This window comes from Hypanus sabinus, chromosome 2 (genome assembly GCF_030144855.1).
Source record: "Hypanus sabinus isolate sHypSab1 chromosome 2, sHypSab1.hap1, whole genome shotgun sequence".
Classification (NCBI taxonomy): Eukaryota; Metazoa; Chordata; class Chondrichthyes; order Myliobatiformes; family Dasyatidae; genus Hypanus; species Hypanus sabinus.
Genome location: NC_082707.1, coordinates 211372628 through 211394448, shown reverse-complemented (window position 1 = coordinate 211394448; position 21821 = coordinate 211372628). Strand labels below are relative to the sequence as shown.

The 21821-nt window shown below is 42.1% G+C and overlaps 1 protein-coding gene across 1 annotated transcript in view; it reads right to left on the bottom strand.

The window, feature by feature from the left end:
- The window catches only part of tmem63c (transmembrane protein 63C), a 494723-nt gene that overhangs the window by 217681 nt on the left and 255221 nt on the right, over nt 1-21821 (bottom strand). The window contains exons 10-12 of the mRNA XM_059962995.1: nt 12976-13056; nt 1684-1795; nt 5-138 (exon numbers count right to left, since the gene is read on the bottom strand). Of these exons, the coding sequence (XP_059818978.1) occupies nt 5-138; nt 1684-1795; nt 12976-13056 (327 nt within the window). The remainder of the gene's footprint in view (nt 1-4; nt 139-1683; nt 1796-12975; nt 13057-21821) is intronic.

The window sequence follows — 21821 nt, the reverse complement described above, 5'->3', positions numbered from 1 at the left end:
TTACACAGCTGTCATCCGCTCATCCTGGAAGGTCACAAAACTCATTCCCAGCCGTTTCAGAGTGATCCGATGGCGCTCAGCATTGAACTCATCTGTGAGCTTCTCTTCCAGTTCACTGTAGTACTGCTCCGCATCTACCTGCAACAGAGAAGGCAGCTTCTGGTGAACAAATGGAGTTCAAATTGTCATGCAAATTAAACTTCCACACTATTTACAGGGAAGCCAACCACATAACATAGAAAGTGCGAAAGCAAGCCACATCCCAGACACATCTCAGGCTGCCATCCAAACCTTCCTCTGGATGGTTCAGTTCTCAGGCAAGGCAGAAGGTAATGTTGAAGCTATTGTACTGTAAGTGGACAACTGCGTCTTTTGAGATACATCAACAGTAAACAGGTTTTTCCATGCATTGCTGCTGGGTGCAAGGAATGTCACAGTGAACAATCCTCCAGATTCACCAGTCACTGTGGAAAATTGGGATGTGCTGGGAAGTGAGAAAAATAGTTTCTGCCTTAATCTGGGTGTGGTGGGGCAGATAACAGAGGCCATAGTTAGACCATAAGACACAGGAGCAGAATTATACTATGTGGCCCATTGAATCTGCTCCACCATTAACCCTCTGAATCTTATTTCTCCTGCCTTCTCCCCATAACTTTTGACACCCTGACTAATCAAGAAACAGTCGACCTCCACTTTAAATATGACAGCTGTCTGTGGCAATGAATTCCATAGATTCACCACTCTCTGCCTCAAGAAATTCCTCCTTATCTCTGTTGTAAAATGGACACCCTCTGATCTGAGACTTCTCCATTATAAGAAACATCCTCTCCAAAATCCACTCTATCTACGCCATTCAACATTAAATTGGTTTCATTGAGATCCTCCATCATCCTTCTAAACTCCAGTGAGTACAGAACCAGAGCCAAGGAATGGGAACCATGGTGGGACAGGGAACGGGAATGTAATTGGACAGAGGAAGCAGTCAGAGGGTACAGTTGCAACATTAAAGAAGCATATGGGAAGGTCCATCCAGGGGATGGGCTTGGAGGGTTATGGCCTGAATGTAGATACCAGGAACTAGGAGGGAAGATGATGTGATCAGCAGCATCCAGTTGAGCTAAAGGGCCTGCTTCCATGCTGTATGACTCCATGCCTAAACTTCTTTTGACCCCTCTCCACAGTCTCCAAGTGCTTTTGATAATGGGGCGACCAGAATTACAACCAATACTCCTGGCAGTCTGGCTAATTTTTTATATACCTGCAGCATGATTTCCTTTATTCTATACTCAGCACCTATAATAATGAAGTTAAGCATGCCATATACCTTCTTTAGCACATAATCCGCTTTCAGTGAACTATCATTTTGAACAATATTAATTGTAACCTGTATTCACTTTGATATTAATACATCGATTATCTCCTAAAATAGTCTTTTGTCCTCCCTATATCCTCAACCTCCACCCCAGATCCCCTTCTCAGGCAATGATCCACTGTTATCTTACCCCCTACAATCTGTCACTCTAAATCTCTGCCCATCTCCAACACCTCTCTTAATCCCATTTCATCTCTGTCTGCCTGTGTCTGTTCCTACTCCTACTCCAGCCTATCAATCCATTCCATTCTTCTCTGCCTTCAATATTGACCATTGTAAACAAATTTACTCTAGAAGACTGATATTCCCACCTGTTCAAATCCACAGCAGCAGATCCGGGCCAAAGGATGGGTCTTAATCATGATCTTTCCTTCCTTTTGGGCCTTGGCTGTGAAATACAGACGACCTTTCATTGCTTTTCGTCTGAAGGAGGAATACAAAGGTTACAAACCCTGAGAACCATGGCAGAAAGTCCCCACTCATCTTGAGATTTTGTGAGTTAGCCCATCAGTTATGAAGTTATCTAAAAATATATATTCCAGATTCAATATTGATAACTGCTTGAGTGGTGTCGCAGCAACAACCTTGCCTTCAATGTCAGTAAGACCAAAGAATTGATTGAAGACTTCAGGAAGGGGAAATCGAGGGGACAGAAACCAAACCTCATTGAGAGATCAGCGGTGGAAAGGGGGAGCACTTTCATGTTTTGGGATGTCAACATCTCTGAGGATCTATCCTGGGCCCAATATATTGAAGCAATTACAAAGACAATATATAATGGCTATATATCATTAGGAGTTTGAGGAGATTTGTTATATCACCACAGACTCTCACAAATTTCTACAGATGTACCATTGAGAACAAAGGAGATGTCCTTTTTCAAAGAAAGGGATCCCTTCCTTCACCATCACCTCAACCGCACCTCTTCCATTTCACGCACGTGTGCTCTTACCCCAGCCACCTTACCAGGGATAGAGTTCCACTCATCCTCAACTACCACCCCACCAGCCTCTGCATCTAGCACATAATTCTCCAGAACTTCCACCTCCAAAGGGATCCCACCACCAAGCGCATCTTCCCCCCCCCCCCACTTTCTGCTTTCCGCAGGGTTCACTCTCTACACAAATCCCTTGTCAATAGACAATAGACAGTAGGTGCAGGAGTAGGCCATTCGGCCCTTCTAGCCAGCACCGCCATTCACTGTGATCATGGCTGATCATACACAATCAGTACCCCATTCCTGCCCTCTCCCCATATCCCTTGATCCCGCTATCTATAAGAGCTCTATCTAACTCTCTCTTGAATACATCCAGAGACTTGGCCTCCACTGCCTTCTGGGGCAGAGCATTCCACATATCCATCACTCTCTGGGTGAAAAAGTTTTTCCGCATCTCAGTTCTAAATGGCCTACCCCTTATTCTTAAACTGTGGCCTCTAGTTCTGGACTCACCCATCAGCGGGAACATGCTTCCTGCCTCCAGTGTCTGTCCAATCCCTTAATAATCTTAAATGTTTCAATCAGATCCCCTCTCATCCTTCTAAATTCCAGTGTATACAAGCCCAGTCGCTCCAATCTTTCAACATATGACAGTCCCACCATTCTGGGAATTAACCTTGTGAACCTATGCTGCACTCCCTCAATAGCAAGAATGTCCTTCCTCAAATTTGGAGACCAAAACTGCACACAATATTCCAGATGTGGTCTCACCAGGGTCCTGTACAGCTGCAGAAAGACCTCTTGCTTTCACTGACTGCTGTCCATTGTCCATTCGTCCCTCCCCACCGATCTCATTCCAGGCACTTAACTTGGCAAGCAGAACAAGTGACAAGTAATTATTAAGGATGAAATAGTGGCATATCCAGATAGCAGTGATAGGATTGGGCCGAGCCAGCATGGATTTACCAAGGGCAAATCATGCTTGACTAATCTATTGGAGTTTTTCGAGGATGTAACCAGGAAGTTAGATAAGGGAGATCCAGTGGATGTAGTGTACCTCGATTTTCAGAAGGCATTTGATAAGGTACACATAGGAGATTGGTGGGTAAAATCAGAGCTCATGTCATTGGGGGGAAGATATTGACATGGATAGAAACCTGGCTGGCAGATAGAAAGCAAAGGGTAACGGTGAATGGATGTTTCTCGGAATGGCAGGTGGTGACTAGTGGGGTGCCACAGGGCTCGGTATTGGGACCACAGCTGTTTACAATTTACATCAACGATTTAGATGAAGGCATTGAGAATAACATTAGCAAGTTTACTGATGACACTAAGCTGGATGGCAGTGTGACATATGATGAGGATGTCAGGAGAATTCAGGGTGACTTGGATAGGCTGAGTGAGTGGGCAGATACTTGGCAGATGACGTTTAATGTGAATAAGTGTGAGGTTATCCACTTTGGGAGTAAGAACAGGAAGGCAGATTATTATCTGAATGGTGTAGAGTTAGGTAAGGGAGAAATACAAAGAGATCTAGGAGTCCTTGTTCATCAGTCACTGAAGGTGAATGAGCAAGTGCAGCAGGCAGTGAAGAAGGCTAATGGAATGTTGGCCTTTATTACAAAGGGAATTGAGTACAAGAGCAAGGAAATCCTTTTGCATTTGTACAGGGCCCTGGTGAGATCACACCTGAAGTATTGTGTACAGTTTTGGTCTCCAGGGTTAAGGAAGGACATCCTGGCTGTAGAGGAAGTGCAGCGTAGATTCACAAGATTAATTCCTGGGATGTCCAGACTGTCTTACGCAGAGAGGTTAGAGAGACTGGGCTTGTACACACTGGAATTAAGGAGATTGAGAGGGGATCTGATTGCAACATATAAGATTATTAAGGGATTGGACAAGATAGAGGCAGGAAATATGTTTCAGATGCTGGGAGAGTCCAGTACCAGAGGGCATGGTTTGAGAATAAGGGGTAGGTCATTTAGGACAGGGTTAAGGAAAAACTTCTTCTCCCAGAGAGTTGTGAGGGTCTGGAATGCACTGCCTCGGGAGGCAGTGGAGGCCAATTCTCTGGATGCTTTCAAGAAGGAGCTAGATAGGTATCTTATTGATAGGAGAATAAAGGGATATGGGGACAAGGCAGGAACCGGGTATTGATAGTAGATGATCAGCCATGATCTCAGAATGGCGGTGCAGGCTCAAAGGGCCAAATGGTCTACTTCTGCACCTATTGTCTATAAGTGCTACATCTGCCCCTACATTTCCCCTCTCACCACTATTCAGAACCCCAAACAGGCCTTCCAGGTAAGGCGACACTTCACCTGTGAGTCTGTTGGGGTCATATACTGTGTCCAGTGCGGCATCTTATGTATCAGCAAGACCCGATGTAAGTTGGGAGACCAAATCACTGAGCATCTACGCTGCATCCACCAGAAGCAAAATCTCCCAGTGGCTACCCATTTTACTTTCACTTCCCATTCCAATATGTCAATGCATGGCCTCCTCTACTGTCACGATGGGACCACAATCAGGTTGGAGGAACAACACCTTATATTCCATCTGGGTAGCCTCCAACCTGATGGCATGGACATGGATTTCTCGAACTTACAATAATGGCTCTGCCCCGTTTCGTTTACCATTCCCCTACCCCTTTTCCCTCTCTCAACATATCTCCTTGCCTGCCCATCGCCATTTTCTTTCTTCTATGGCCTTCTGTTCTCTCTTATCAAGCTCCCCTTTCTCCAGCACTGTATCTCTTTCACCAATCAACCTCCCAGCTCTTTACTTCATTCTTCCTGCTTCTGGTTTCACCTATCACCTTGTGTTTCTCTCCACCCCCCTCCCATCTTTTAAACCTACTCCGCATCTTTTTCTCTCCAGTCCTGCCAAAGGGTCTCAGCCTGAAATATCGACTATATTTTCCATAGATGCTGCCTGGTCTGCTGGGTTCCTCCAGTAATGTGTGTGTGTTGCTTGGATTTCCAGCATCTGCAGATTTTCTCTTCTTTGTGGAGAGCATTCTAACTGGTTGCATCATCATTTAGTATTCGGGGCCCATTGTACAGGATCAGAAAAAGCTGCAGAATGCTGCAAACTCAGCCAACTCCATCATGAGCACTAGCCTCCCCAGCATCAAGGACATCTTAGGGAAAGGTACTAGAAGATCATATATAGAAGATCAGCTGACTGGCAGGAGGCAAAGCATGGGAATAAATGGGCCCTTTCTGGTTGGCTGTCAGTGACCGGTGGTGTGCCACGTGGGTCAGTGTTGCGACCACTTTTGTTCACATTATATGTCAATGATTTTGTTGAAGGAATCAATGGCTTTGTGGCCAAATTTACAGGTGATATGAAGAAAGGTGGAGGAGCAGATAGTGTTGAGGAAGCAGGGTATCTACAGAAGGACTTAAACAGATTGTGAGAATGGGCAAAAGAGTGGTAGATGGAATATAGTGCAGGGAAGGGCATTGTCATGCACTTTGGTAAAAGGAATAAAAGTATGAATTTCACTGATATATAGCATAAATAGCTGTCCCAACACCCACTCCTGTGGAACACCAATAGTCACTGGCAGCCAACAGAAAAGGTTGTCCTATCTTGTCCTGTGTCACCAGGTACTCCATAACCTCACCCTTAACAATTGACTCCAACATTTTCCCAACCACTGAGGTCAGGCTAACTGGGTCTACAATTTCCATTCTACTGCCTTCCTCCTTTCTTAAAAGAGTGGAGTAACATTTGCAATGTTCCAGACCTCTGGCACCATGCCAGAGTCCAATGATTTTTTGAAAGATTATTACAAATCCCTCCATAATCTCTTTCAGAAAGCTAGGGTGCAGTTTATCTGGTCCAGATCACTCATGTACTCTTAAGTCTTTCAGTTTATTGAGCACCTTCTCCTTTGTAATAGTAATTGCACTTACTTCTATTCCCTCTTACCCTGCAACATCTGGCACACTTCTTGTGTCTTCCATAATGAAGACTGTTGCAAAATACTCATTTAGTTCACCTACCATCTATTTGTCCCCCATTAAATGCTGTACTATACATCTGTCTTCCAGGAGGCACATGAAAATTGCTGGATATACTAGAGAATCAGGGGGAAAATGAGACTAGTATACTGAAGGAACTATGAATCTAACCCTAACACTAATGCATGGTAGTAATCTCAGAGTTTTGAAATGGTGACTTCGGAGATGGCTGGTGTTCCATTTGTCCCATTCTGGGTTTCTGAAGATCCATGAAATCATTCCCGAGGATTGGAGGGCAGCAAATACTACCCCACTGTTTAAGAAAAAAGGGGCAAAGAAAACAGGGGACTACGGACTTGTCAAAATGCTAGTGAAAAATGCTGGAATACGACAAAACATCTTGTAAAGCATTAAGAGAGTGAGCGGTCACCATGGCTTTATTAAAGTAAATCATAATTGACTAAGCTGTTGGAGTTCATTGAGCAACATGCACAACACACTGGAGGAACCCAGCAGGTCAGGCAGCATCCGTGGAAACGAACAGTCAATGTTTTGGGCTGAGACCCTTCGTCAGAACTATGAGTTTGAGTTCTAGCAGTTCTTTGAGGATGTGTCAGGGTCATACAACATGGTAATAGGCCCATGGCCCATCACGTCCATGGGGCAGGGTTCGTTCACTGAAACAAAGCAGATTTCCAACATCTGCTGATTTTCTCATGACTGTCAGTCACTGACATAAAATGGGTAGAGTTAAAGATTAAACGAAGTGCAATCATTCTGATGGGGTTATACTGTGGGCTTCCCAACAGACACTAAGAGATGCAGGAACAGATATGTAGATAGGTTATGGAAAGATGTAAAAAAAACAGAGTAGTGGTAGTGGGTGACCTTAACACCAAATTTTTACTTCTTTTTTAGTGCAAGAGGCTTAGATGGGGTAGATGTTCTTCAGTGCATTTAAGAGGATTTCTTGAAACAGTAGGTAGATAATCTAACTACAATAGGGACCATACTCAAACTTGTTTTGGACCTACACAGAGTAGATGTGGAAAGGATTATTCCCATGGTGGGAGAGTCTAGGATAAGGGGGCACAGCCTCAGGATAGAGGGGCAACCTTTCAAAACAGAGGTGTGGAGAAACTTCTTTAGCAAAAGGGTGGTGAAGTTGTGGAATTAGTTGCCATGTGCAGCTGTGGAGGCCAAGTCGTTGAGTGTATTTAAGGCAGAGACTGACTGGTTCTTGATTGGACATGACATCAAAGGTTACGGGGAGAAGTCCAAGAACTGGGGTTGAGGAGGAGATTGAGAAAAAGGATCAGCCAAGATTGAATGGCAGAGGAGACTCGATGGGCCAGGTGGCCTAATTCTGCTCCTATGTCTTATGGTCTTATGGAAACGAGCTTGGACAGGTGAGTGGCCTTTCATTGGGAAACATACTGCAAAAGGTTATCACAACTCCTTCAGTGGAAAGCAGCCAGTGAGTGAGTGGGCCAGTGAAGGAGGGGAGCTTTGAGGCTTTGACTCAAGAGATTCTGGCAGTTTTGGCAGTTGGACTGTGTAATCAATTCAATCAAGATTTGAATAGCTCTGACTCAGCGGAAAGCAGCTGATTGGGCAATCGAGGTCAGGTGACCAAGCAGTTTGAAAAGCTCAAACAAATAAATAGAGGGGTAGCTCAAGCTGAGCAGCCAGTGAAGGAGTGGAGATTTGAGGCTTTGACTCGAGAGATTTCGACGCAAAGAGGCGGAGGACAAGCTTGCTCCCAGTTAGGCTTTACAATGCCTTCTGAGATGGTGATGTGCCTCTCATGTGAGATGTGGCAGTCTTGGGGGAACTCCCCTCTCCTGCAGAGTCACATCTGACAGAAGTGCATGCGGCTGGGCGATTTGGAAGACAGTGTAAGGAATCCGGAGCAGTAGTTGGATGACCATGGACTCATAAGGGAGAAAGAAGCAGTCATAGATGAGAGCTGTAGGGAGGTAGTCACATCTAGGCTGCCAGAAGCAGGTCGTTGGGTGACAGTCAGAGGAGGGAAAGTGAAGATGAGTAGACAGGTAGTGAAGAGCACACCTGTAGCCATTCCCTTGAATAATAAGTATACCGATCTGGATACTGTTGGCGGGGATGACCGACCAGGGGTGAGTCACGGTGGCAGGGCCTCTGGCACTGAGTCTGACCCTGTGGTGCAGAAGGGTGGGACAGAGAAGAGGAGAGCTGTCATCACTGGGGACTTTATAGTCAGAGGAGCAGGCAGAATATTTTGTGGATGTGAGAAGGACACCCGCATGGTTTGTTGCCTCCTGGTGCCAGGGTCCGGGATGTCTCTGACCGGGTGACCTCTGAGCGAGGTCCTTAATGAATACTTATCTCTGGTATTCACCAATGAGAGGGAACTTGATGACGGTGAGGGCAACATGAGTGAGGTTGATGTTCTGGAGCATGTTGATATTAAGGGAGAGGAGGTGTTGGAGTTGTTAAAATACATTAGGACAGATAAGTCCCTGGAGCCTGATGGAATATTCCCCAGGCTGCTCCACGAGGCAAGGGAAGAGATTGCTGAGCCTCTGGCTAGGATCTTTATGACCTTGTTGTCCACGGGAATGGTACCAGAGGATTGGAGGGAGGCGAACGTTGTCCCCTTGTTCAGAAAAGGTAGTAGGGATAGTCCAAGTAATTATAGGCCAGTGAGCCTTACGTCTGTGGTGGGAAATCTGTTGGAAAAGATTCTTAGAGATAGAATCTATGGGCATTTAGAGAATCATGGTCTGATCAGGGACAGTCAGCTTCGCTTTGTGTACCTCTACTTTTTGTGAATTTTATTAACGACCTGGATGTGGGGGTAGAAGGGTGGGTTGGCAAGTTTACAGACGACACAAAAGTTGGTGGTGTTGTGGATAGTGTTGAAGATTGTCGAAGATTGCAGAGAGACATTGATAGGATGCTGAAGTGGGCTGAGAAGTGGCAGATGAAGTTCAAACCGGAGAAGTGTGAGGTGGTACACTTTGGAAGGACAAACTCCAAGGCAGAGTACAAAGTAAATGGCAGAATACTTGGTATGTGGAGGAGCAGAGGGAGCTGGGGGTACATGTCCACAGATCCCTGAAAGTTGCCTCATAGGAAGATAGGGTTGTTCAGAAAGTTTATGGAGTGAAAGCTTTCTTAAGTCGAGGGACTTTCCCTAGGAACTTGAGGGAGGTTAGTGTAGAAATAGCAGGGGTTCTGACAGAAATATTTCAAATGTCATTAGAAACGGGAATGGTGCCAGAGGATTGGCATATTGCTCATGTGGTTTCATTGTTTAAAAAGGGTTCTAAGAGTAAACCTAGCAATTATAGGCCTGTCAGTTTGACGTCAGTGGTGGGTAAATTAATGGAAAGTATTCTTAGAGATGGTATATATAATTATCCTGATAGACAGGTTCTGATTAGGAACAGTCAACATGGATTTGTACGTGGAAGGTCATGTTTGACAAATTTTAGTGAATTTTTTAAAGAGGTTACGAGGAAAATTGACGAGGGTAAAGCAGTGGATGTCGTCTCTATGGACTTCAGTAAGGCCTTTGACAAGGTTCCACACAGAAGGTTAGTTAGGAAGGTTCAATCGTTAGGTATTAATATTGAAGTAGTAAAATGGATTCAACAGTGGCTGGATGGGAGATGCCAGAGAGTAATGGTGGATAACTGTTTGACAGGTTGGAGGCCAGTGACTAGTGGTGTGCCTCAGGGATCTGTACTGGGTCCAATGTTGTTTGTCGTATACATTAATGATCTGGATGATGGGGTGGTAAATTGGATTAGTAAGTATGCAGATGATACTAAGGTAGGTGGTGTTGTGGATAATGAAGTGGGTTTTCAAAGTTTGCAGAGAAATTTAGGCCAGTTAGAAGAGTGGGCTGAACGATGGCAGATGGAGTTTAATGCTGATAAGTGTGAGGTGCTACATTTTGGTAGGAATAATCCAAATAGGACATACATGGTAAATGGTAAGGCATTGAAGAATGCAGTAGAACAGAGTGATCCAGGAATAATAGTGCATGGTTCCCTGAAGATGGAATCTCATGTGGATAGGATGGTGAAGAAAGCTTTTGTAATGCTGGCCTTTATAAATCAGAGGATTGAATATAGGAGTTGGGATGTAACAATTGTACAAGGTATTGGTAAGGCCGAATTTGGAGTATTGTGTACAGTTCTGGTCACCAAATTATAGGAAAGATATCAACAAAATAGAGTGAGTACAGAGAAGATTTACTAGAATGTTACCTGGGTTTCAGCACCTAAGTTACAGGGAAAGATTGAACAAGTTAGGTCTTTATTCTTTGGAGCGTAGAAGGTTGAGGGGGGATGATAGAGGTATTTAAAACTATGAGGGGGATAGATAGAGTTGACGTGGATAGGCTTTTTCCATTGAGAGTAGGGGAGATTCAAACAAGAGGAAATGAGTTAAGAGTTAGGGGGCAGAAGTTTAAGAGTAACAAGAGGGGGAATTTCTTTACTCAGAGAGTGGTAGCTGTGTGGAACAGGCTTCCAGTAGAAGTGGTAGAGGCAGGTTCGTTATTGTCATGTAAAGTAAAATTGGATAGGTATATGGACAGGAAAGGAATGAAGAGTTATGGGCTGAGTGCGGGTCAGTGGGACTAGGTGAGAGTAAGCGTTCGGCACGGACTTGAAGGGCTGAGATGACCTGTTTCTGTGCTGTAATTGTTATATGGTTTTATGGATAAGAGTTTAAGAGTCACGGGGTAATGGTGCAGCTCTATAAAACTCTTGCTAATTCACACTTGGAGTACTGTGTCCAGTCTGGTCACCTCACTATAGGAAGTATTATATGGGAGACAGGGTTTAAGGGTTGGCACAACATTGTGGGCCGAAAGGCCTGTACTGTGCTGTATTATTCTATGTAATGTTCTATCTATGTTAAATATACAGTAATTATGTGTAAGGATATCATGAACCTTTTGGAAAAATAAAAATTTGGGGGAGGGTGAGTTTGACACCATTACACAGGAGCTAGTTGGGAGCTGTTGATATTGTGGAAGTGCACACCTGTTATTGTTTAAATATAGCTGACCAATCCCAAGGACAAGCATGTTTCAGTCCTGAGCAAAGATAAGGATCGCAGGATAAAGTACACTTAGATTACGAGAGAGGTTCTGAGGTTATGAAGTTTGTCGGGTCCTTGAATAAATAAAATAAAAATAGCAGGAAAGTACTCAGGCCATGAAATGTTCTTGGCAAGATGGATTAAAGAGAATCTTATAGCATTTTTATAAATATATTAAATACAAGAGGATAACTAGGGAGAGGGTAGATCAAGGTCCAGGATAAAGACAGGAATTCATGCTTGGATTCACAGGATGTGGGTAGGGTGCTAAATGAATACTTTACAAGCAGAGAGATATAAATAGATTAAGTGAGTAGCTAAAGGTCTGGCAGCTGTAGAGGTAGTTGTCTGTTATGTCCAACGATGACAGGAAACCTGTGCAGGAAAGTGGAAAAGCTGTTGCATTGGGGCAGTTACATTCTCTTGACCTCAGAACTCCAAGTCTGAACAAGCATCATAAACTGGGGTCTTCCTTGGTTGTAGTGGATGACCATAAAATCTTCTGTGCCTTGTCATGCCCTTTGCTCTTCAGAGTGTTGCAGTACCATCTCCCTGGCCGTTGGATCTCACCATAGATCTCTTCTGCCCAGTCAGCCAGTGCTGACTTTGCATTCTGGGACTGGCATGTCTCTAACTCACCAGGGTATGAGGTAGCCAGCTACCCTCACCTGGTTTCGCCTGCCTGTTGAAGTGGTGTACTGGGGTGCGGTTGCTGTTGCATGCAAACAGCTACTTGGAGCCACAGGTGAGTACAATTTTGGTAAATGTGAGGGCATCCACTTTGGAAAGAAAAATAGAAGATCAGGTTGTTATCTAAATGGTGAAAGACTGAAGTACATTGTTGGTCAGAGGGAATTAGGAGTACTAGCACATAAATGACAGAAGTTTGGTTTGCAGGAGACAGTGCAGAGAAAGTTCATGAGGTTAGTTCCATAGATGAGGGGATTAACCCATGAGAAGAACTTGATTCCTTGGGACTGTACTCACTAGAATGCAGAAGTATGAGAGAGGATCTTATGGAAACATATAAAATTATGAAGAGATGGATAAGATAGAGGCAGGAAAGTTGTTTCCACTGGAAGATGAGACTAGAACTAGTGGACATAGCCTCAAGATTCAGGGGAATAGATTTAGGCCAGAGATAAGAAGAAACTGCTTTTCCAAGAGAGTAGTGAATATGTGGAATTCTCTGCCCAGGAAAGCAGTAGAGGTTACCTCATCAAATATATTTAAAGCACAGTTAGATAGGTTTTTGCACAGCAAGAGACTCAAGGGTTACAGGGGAAAAGGCATATTAGTGGCCAGATCAGTCATGATCTTATTCAATGGCAGAGCAAGCTCAAGGGACCAAACGGCTCATTCCTGCTCTTAGTTCTTATGTATGCACCAAAGTGCAGGGCATGCTAATGTGCTATAGCAGGGAAGGAGTGGCAAGCATCAAAAGTTAGTGACATCTGATGAATGTTGTGAACATCAATTGTTCCTGCACTTCCTATTTACATCTGAAATTATTCACAGTGCCAGATTTTAACTCTGGGCTCTTTGTGGCTGAATGCAACTGTGAACTTTTCTCATTTGCCCTGCTCATAGTTTACCTTTCACAGTCGAGTTTCATCAGAGCACGGACATCAAAGCAGAAATGCACGTCTGTCACTGTACAGCTTGGGTAGGCCTCACTGGAAGACAATACATATATAAGGTCACAACTACCCATCTTTCATTCCAGTTGAAGGTCACCATCTTACCTAGTGCAATACACAGATCCAGCAGAGAGGAACAAACAGTTGCTAACAAATACCAGTCCCTCATACACACTGTTCACACAAACACACACACTCACGCACGCAGACACAGATGCACACACACAAATGTATATACACAAGCAGACATACACACAAATGTCCTCATAAATAAATACTCAGTAATGTACACACACACACGGATGGAAACAAATTCAAACCTATGCATAGAAAACGGCACTTCCATGAACTTTTCTAATCCCCCAGTACCGCTGCTATTTACATAGAAACATAGAAAATAGGTGCAGGAGTAGGCCATTTGGCCCTTCGAGCCTGCACCGCCATTCAGTATGATCATGGCTGATCATCCAACTCAGAACCCTGTACCTGCTTTCTCTTCATACCCCCGATCCCTTTAGCCACAAGGGCCATATCTAACTTCCTCTTAAATATAGCCAATGAACCGGCCTCAACTGTATCCTGTGGCAGAGAATTCCACAGATTCACCACTCTCTGTGTGAAGTTTTTCCTCATCTCGGTCCTAAAAGGCTTCCCCTTTATCCTTAAACTGTGACCCCTCATTCTGGACTTCCCCAACATCGGAAACAATCTTCCTGCATCTAGCCTGTCCAATCCCTTTAGAATTTTATACGTTTCAATAAGATCCCCCTTAAATCTTCTAAATTCCAGTGAGTATAGGCCTAGTCGATCCAGTCTTTCTTCATATGAAAGTCCTGCCATCCCAAGAAACAATCTGGTGAACCTTCTCTGTACTCCCTCTATGGCAAGAATGTCTTTCCTCAGATTAGGGGACCAAAACTGCACACAATATTCTAGGTGTGGTCTCACCAAGACCTTGTACAACTGCAGTAGAACCTCCCTACTCCTGTACTCAAATCCTTTTGCTATGAATGCCAACATACCATTTGCCCTTTTCACCACCAGCTGTACCTGCATGCCCACCTTCAATGACTGGTGTATAATGACACCCAGGTCTCATTGCATCTCCCCTTTTCTTAATCGGCCACCGTTCAGATAGTAATCTCTTTTCCTGTTCTTGCAACCAAAGTGGATAACCTCACATTTATCCACATTAAGTTGCATCTGCCATGAATTTGCCCACTCACCTAACCTATCCAAGTCACCCTGCATCCTCTTAGCATTCTCTTCTCAGCCAACACCGCCGCCCAGCTTCGTGTCATCCGCAAACTTGGAGATGCTGCATTTAATTCCCTTGTCTAAATCATTAATATATATTGTAAACAACTGGGGTCCCAGCACTGAGCCTTGCGGTACCCCACTAGTTACTGCCCACCATTCTGAAAAGGTCCCGTTTACTCCCACTCTTTGCTTCCTGTCTGCCAACCAATTCTCTATCCACATCAATACCATACCCCCAATACCGTGTGCTTTAAATTTGCACACTGATCTCCTGTGTGGGACCTTGTCAAAAGTCTTTTGAAAATCTAAATATACCACATCCACTGGCTCTCCCCTATCTACTCTACTAGTTACATCTTCAAAATATTCTATAAGATTCGTCAGACATGATTTTCCTTTCACAAATCCATGCTGACTTTGTCCAATGATTTCACCTCTTTCCAAATGTGCTGTTATCACATCTTTGATAACTGATTCTAGCATTTTCCCTACCACCGATGTCAGACTAACCGGTCTATAATTCCCCAGTTTCTCTCTCCCTCCTTTTTAAAAAAGAGTTAGTCTTCACAGCCAACATGGAATGTAAGGGCTACGGTGGGAAACTTTGTCACATGGTGCGAGCAGAATCATCTGCAGCTTAATGTGAAAAAGACTAAGGAGCTGGTGGTGGACCTGAGAAGGGCTAAGGCACCAGTGACCCCTGTTTCCATCCAAGGGGTCAGTGTGGACATGGTGGAGGACTACAAATACCTGGGGATACGAACTGACAATAAACTGGACTGGTCAAAGAACACTGAGGCTGTCTACAAGAAGGGGCAGAGCCATCTCTACTTCCTGAGAAGACTGAGGTCCTTTAACATCTGCCAGACGATGCTGAGGATGTTCTACGAGTCTGTGGTGGCCAGTGCTATCATGTTTGCTGTTGTGTGCTGGGGCAGCAGGCTGAGGGTAGCAGACACCAACAGAGTCAACAAATTCATTCGTAAGGCCAGTGATGTTGTGGGGGTGGAACTGGACTCTCTGACGGTGGTGTCTGAAAAGAGGATGCTGTCCAAGTTGCATGCCATCTTGGACAATGTTTCCCATCCACCCTATAATGTACTGGTTAGGCACAGGAGTACGTTCACCCAGAGACTCATTCCACCGAGATGCAACACTGAGCATCATAGGAAGTCATTCCTGCCTGTGGCCATCAAACTTTACAACTTCTCCCTCAGACTGTCATACACCCTGAGCCAATAGGCTGGTCCTGGACTTATTTCCACTTGGAATAACTTACTTATTATTATTTAATTATTTATGGCTTTATATTGCTATATTTCTACACCGTTCTTGGTTGGTGCGACTGTAACGAAACCAAATTTCCCTCTGGATCAATAAAGTATGTCTGTCTGTCTGTCAGGCCCTTCTGCCCACAATTTTTGAGCTGACCATGATCCCAATCCAAACTAATCCTATGTAACCTATATCCCTCCATTCCCTATCTGTGCATGTATCGGTAACACTGCTGATCTAACTGTTCCATCATTTTCTCAGATAGCATGTCCCTATCATCCATCATTCTAAACAACTGGCCACATTAATCTCCTTTAAAATTTACCCTCTCTCATCTGAAGCTTCTCCAAAGCCTCCACATCATTACTGTAATATGGCAGTCAGATCTGCACTCCAAATGTGGCTTAACTGAAGGACTATACAGCTGCAACTTCTTTTTCTCCTTTTTACGTCCTATGTTAATAACTTGGATGGCAGAATCAATAGCTTTGTTGCAAAGTTTCCATATGATACTCAGATAGGTGGAGGGACAGGTAGTTTTGAGGAAGTAGAGAGGCTACAGAAGGACTTAGACAGATTAGGAGAATGGGCAAAGAAGTGGCAGATAGAATACAGTGTCGGGAAGTGTATGGTCATGCACTTAGGTAGAAGAAATGAAAGAGTTGACTATTAACCATATAATCATATAACAATTACAGCATGGAAACAGGCCATCTTGACCCTTACTGTCCGTGCCGAACACTTACTCTCACCTAGTCCCACTGACCTGCACTCAGCCCATAAACCTCCATTCCTTTCCTGTCCATATACCTATCCAATTTTTTTTTAAATGACAATATTAAACCTGCCTCTACTACTTCTACTGGAAGCTTTTTCCACACAGCTACCACTCTCTGAGTAAAGAAGTTCCCCCTCGTGTTACTCCTAAACTTTTTCCCCTTAACTCTCAACTCATGTCCTCTTGTTTGAGTCTCCCCTACTCCCAATGGAAAAAGCCTATCCACGTCAACTCCATCTATCCCCCTCATTATTTTAAGTACCTCTGTTAAGAACCCCCCCCGCCCCTCAACATTCTACACTCCAAAGAATAAAGACCTAACTTGTTCAACCTTTCTCTGTAACTTAGGTGCTGAAACCCAGGTAACGTTCTAGTAAGTCTCCTCTGTACTCTCTCTATTTTGTTGACATCTTTCCTATAATTCAGTGACCAAATCTGTACACAATACTCCAAACTTGTACAATTTTAACATTCCATCCCAACTACTATACTCAATGCTCTGATTTATAAAGGCCAACATAACAAAAGCTTTCTTCACCACCCTATCCACATGAGGTTCCACCTTCGGGGAACTATGCACCAATATTCTTAGGTCACTCTGTTCTACTGCATTCCTCAATGCCCTACCATTTACCATGTAGCTCCTATTTTGATTAGTCCTACCAAAATGTAACACCTCAAATTTATCAGCATTAAACTCCATCTGCCACCTTTCAGCCCACTCTTCTAACTGGCCTAAATCTCTCTGCAAGCTTTGAAAACCTACTTCATTATCCACAACATCACCTATGTTAGTTTCATCTGCATACTTACTAATCTAATTTACCACCCCATCATCCAGATCATTAATGTATATGACAAACAACATTGGACTGACTACAGATTCCTGAGGCACACCACTAGTCACCGGCCTCCAACCTGTCAAACAGTTATCCACCACTACTCTCTGGCATCTCCTATCTAGCCACTGTTGAATCCATTTTACTACTTCAATATTAATACCTAACGATTGAACCTTCCTAACTAACCTTCCGTGTGGAACCTTGTCAAAGGCCTTACTGAAGTCCATATAGACAACATCCACTGCTTTACCCTCATCGACTTTCCTAACCTCTTTAAAAAATTCACTAAGATTTGTCAAACATGACCTTCCATGCACAAATCCATGTTGACTGTTCCTTATCAGACCCTGTCTATCAATATAATTATATATACCATCTCTAAGAATACTTTCCATTAATTTACCCACCACTGATATCAAACTGACAGGCCTATAATTGCTAGGTTTACTCTCAGAACCCTTTTTAAACAATGGACCACATGAGCAATATGCCAATACTCCGGCACCATCCCCGTTTCTAATGACATTTGAAATATTTCTGTCAGAACCCCTGCTATTTCTACACTAACCTCCCTCAAGGTCCTAGGGAATATCCTGTCAGGATCTGGAGATTTATCCACTTTTATATTCCTTAAAAGTGCCGGTACTTCCTCCTCTTTAGTCGTCATAGTTTCCATAACTTCCCTACTTGTTTCCCTTACCTTACACAATTCAATATCCTTCTCCTTAGTGAATACCAATGAAAAGAAATTGTTCAAAATCTCCCCCAACTCTTTTAATGTCAATGGGCTATTAAATACAAACAAACGTAATAGAATTCTATCCAAAATGATAAAAGAACAAGCCCATGCAGTATATTTACAGGGAACTCACTTAAGTGATAATGAGCATAGAAAACTAAAGAGAATGGTCTTCACTAATTTGTTTTTCTCCTCATATAAATCAGGACATAGGAGAGGAGTTGCTATTCTTATCTCAAATAATCTAATTTTTGAAAAAGTATTCAAAATGGGAGATAAGGGGGCCAGATATATTCTGGTAAGGGGGAATATAGATGGAAATTCAGTTACTCTATTGAATATATACACACCCCCAGGAAGTGATATTAGTTTCTTTCAGAAAATTACTGATATTATGGTAGCGGAAACAGAAGGTCTCCTGATATGTGGGGGAGACTTAAATTTACAATTACAACCAAAGTTAGACTCTTCCAATAGAAAAACCTATGAAACAAAATCCTTACATATGAAAGTAAATACACTTTTTGAGGATGTTGGTTTAATTGATATATGGAGGGACCTTTACCCCAACAGAAGGGATTATATTCATTATTATGCTCCCCATTCTGTATTTACAAAAATAGACTATTTCATAACATTTGGAAAAGACAAAGACAAAATAAACACCTGTGGAATTGGGACAATAGATGTAAGTGACCATGCACCTATATATTTATCCATTGATTTTGACCTACAACCAAAGAATACTATTTGGAAACTGAATTCAAGTCTACTCAATGATCCATACTTTAAGGAACAAATTAAAAAAGAACTTGGTCTCTACTTAGAATTTAATGATAATGGAGAGGTTTCACCTCCCATTTTATGGGATACTCTGAAGGCTGTCTTAAGAGGGAAAATTATAGCGATATCTTCATATAAGAAAAAATAAGGAATAAAACATTAGAGGAATTACAAAATAGGCTGAAGGAACTAGAGAAAAAACACAAATTGAATTTCACACAGGATATATTGGGGAAATAAAAAAAAATTAGGAATGAAATTAATAGTTTGGCTATGCAAGAAATCAGGAAAAATTTAATGTTTCTGAAACAGAGACATTATGAAAGTGGATCTAAGTCTATGAAAATACTGGTGTGCAAACTGAAAAAAAAAGATAATTCATAGAATTAGGGACCCAAGAACGAAAATGATAAAAAATAAGCTAAGTGAAATTCAAGAAGCTTTTGAAATGTTTTAAAAATCTCTATATTCCAAAGTTCCAGGGGGAAGCATAACCCAAACTGACACCTTCTTGAATTCTCTAGAGTTACCTACTTTAAGTGAAGAACAAAATAGAACGATGACCGCTGACATAACTGAAGTTGAATTAAAAGCTGCAATTAGTAGGCTTAAATTAAGCAAGTCACCAGGATTAGATGGGTATACGGCAGAGTGGTACAAAGAATTTAAAAATGAGTTAATTCCTGTTTTACTCCCCACACTGAACTGGGCTCTAAAAAAGGCACAGATGCCACCCAGTTGGAAGGAAGCGATAATCTCAGCTGTACCGAAAGAAGGCAAGGATAAAATGGAATGCAGGTCATTTAGACCAATATCCATTCTTAATGTAGATTATAGATTATTTACCTCCATCATCGACAAATGATTAGAGGAGCTTCTACCCATACTGATACATAACGATCAGACAGGTTTTATAAAACAACGCCAAACACAAGACAATATACGAAGGACACTTCACATTATGGATCATATACAAAAAATAAAATTGAAGCAATAGTGATAAGCGTGGACACTGAAAAGGCATTTGATTCAGTTAATTGGAATTTCCTTTACACAGTTTTAAATAGATTTGGTTTTCCAAGACACAATTATTAAAACTATACAGACACTATATGACAAGGATTAAAATCATTGGATATTTATCTAATTGTCTTTCCCTAGAAAGGGGCACGAGGCAGGGTTGTGCATGGTCACTGCTACTCTTCGCATTATATCTGGAACCATTAGCTCAATACATCAGACAAAATGAAGATATCAGGGGAATTACTATTAAAGGTACAGAGCATAAATTGGCTTGTTACGTGGATGATCTTTTTATTTATCTAGGGCAACCAACATACTCTTTACCTAAAATGATGCAATCCTTTGAACAATATGGTCAATTATCAGGATACAAGATCAACATAGATAAAACCCAATTACTTTCATATAACTGTAGCCCACCAAGAGAAATTGAAAGTAGATATCCCTGGGTATGGCAAACAGAATCTTTCAAGTATTTGGGCATCATTATGCCAAAAGATTTGGCAAATTTATCAGAATGTAATTATCAGCCTTTATATAAAAAAATTAAGGAAGATATGGCAAGATGGAACCTGATTCCCTTTTTTAGTCTCAGTTCAAGGATTGAGTCTATTAAAATGAATATACTGCCCAGACTGTTATGTCTCTTTCAGACCCTACCAATAGAGAGTAATCAAAATCAATTCAATGAATGGAACAAGATGTTATCAAGGTATATTTGGCAGGGTAAAAGGCCTAGAGTTCATCTCAAAACTTTGTAATTAGCAAAGGAAAAGTGGGGGGTGGGGCCTACCTTCTCTTAGAGATTATTATTTTGCAGCACAGTTAAGAGCTGTGATATGTTGTTGCAACCCATCATATGACGCTCAATGGAAAAACATTGAGGAGTGGGTACTTCCCATCCCCATACAAGCAATTTTGGCTGATAACAACCTGCAAAGGTACATAAATACTATGGATAACCCATGGGTGAAATTGACTCTTAAAATATTGAAAACTACTATAAAAGTATAAAAGTATATAATCTAGAGGGAGATATTGCAATTCTTAAATGGTGTGCATATGACTCAGATTTCACACCAAATAAATTGGATGCTAGATTTAAGGACTGGACAGCTAAAGGAATAACAGTTCTTTGCAACATAATGAAAGAAGGAACACTGTTCAGTTTTGAAATGCTTAAAGTGATACACTTATCAGAAAAACAAGATTTTTATCGGTATTTACAGATGTGACAATATGTTAATAGGACGCTTAAAAATGTAACCAAGGCAAGTACATGCTCGATAGAGCTATTTAGAGAAGCATATAATTCAGATAACGGTAGTAGAATCATTTCAAGCATGTATAAGGGTTTGTCAAATCTTAAAACACATTCGACTTCATACATTAAAACAAAATGGGAGAAGGAAGGAGGGATAATTATATCTGAGGAAGAATGGACAACAATATGGAGGTATCAATGGAAGTGTACCAGTTCAAAGAAATGGAGGGAGTTCGGATGGAAAAACTTGATAAGTTATTTTATTACACCCTCTCAGAAATCCCATTATGATAGTAACCTCTCTGTTTGCTGGAGAAATTGTGGAAATCAAAATGCAAATCATTATCATATTTTTTGGGACTGCCCTGATATCAAAGACTATTGGAGGGGGATACACAATACCCTGCAAGACATTTTTAAATGTGAAATACCCTTAGAGAGTAAGACCATATATTTTGGGTATATACCTCAAGAATGGTTGAAAAGAGATAAATATTTAATGAATATACTGTTAATGGCTGGTAAAAAGACTCTTAGTAGGAAATGGTTATCACAGGAGAGCCCAACTTTAAATGCATGGATGGAAGTTACAATGGACATTTACAAAATGGAGAAGATAACAGCATCTGTTAATCATAAGCTGGAGCAATTTGATTCATGCGGTGTCGAGTTAGGTAAGGGAGAAATGCAAAGAGACCTAGGAGTCCTAGTTCACCAGTCAATGAAGGTGAATGAGCAAGTGCAACAGGCAGTAAAGAGGGCAAATGGAATGTTGGCCTTTGTTACAAGGGGAATTGAATACAAGAGCAAGGATGTCCTTTTGCATTTGTACAGGGC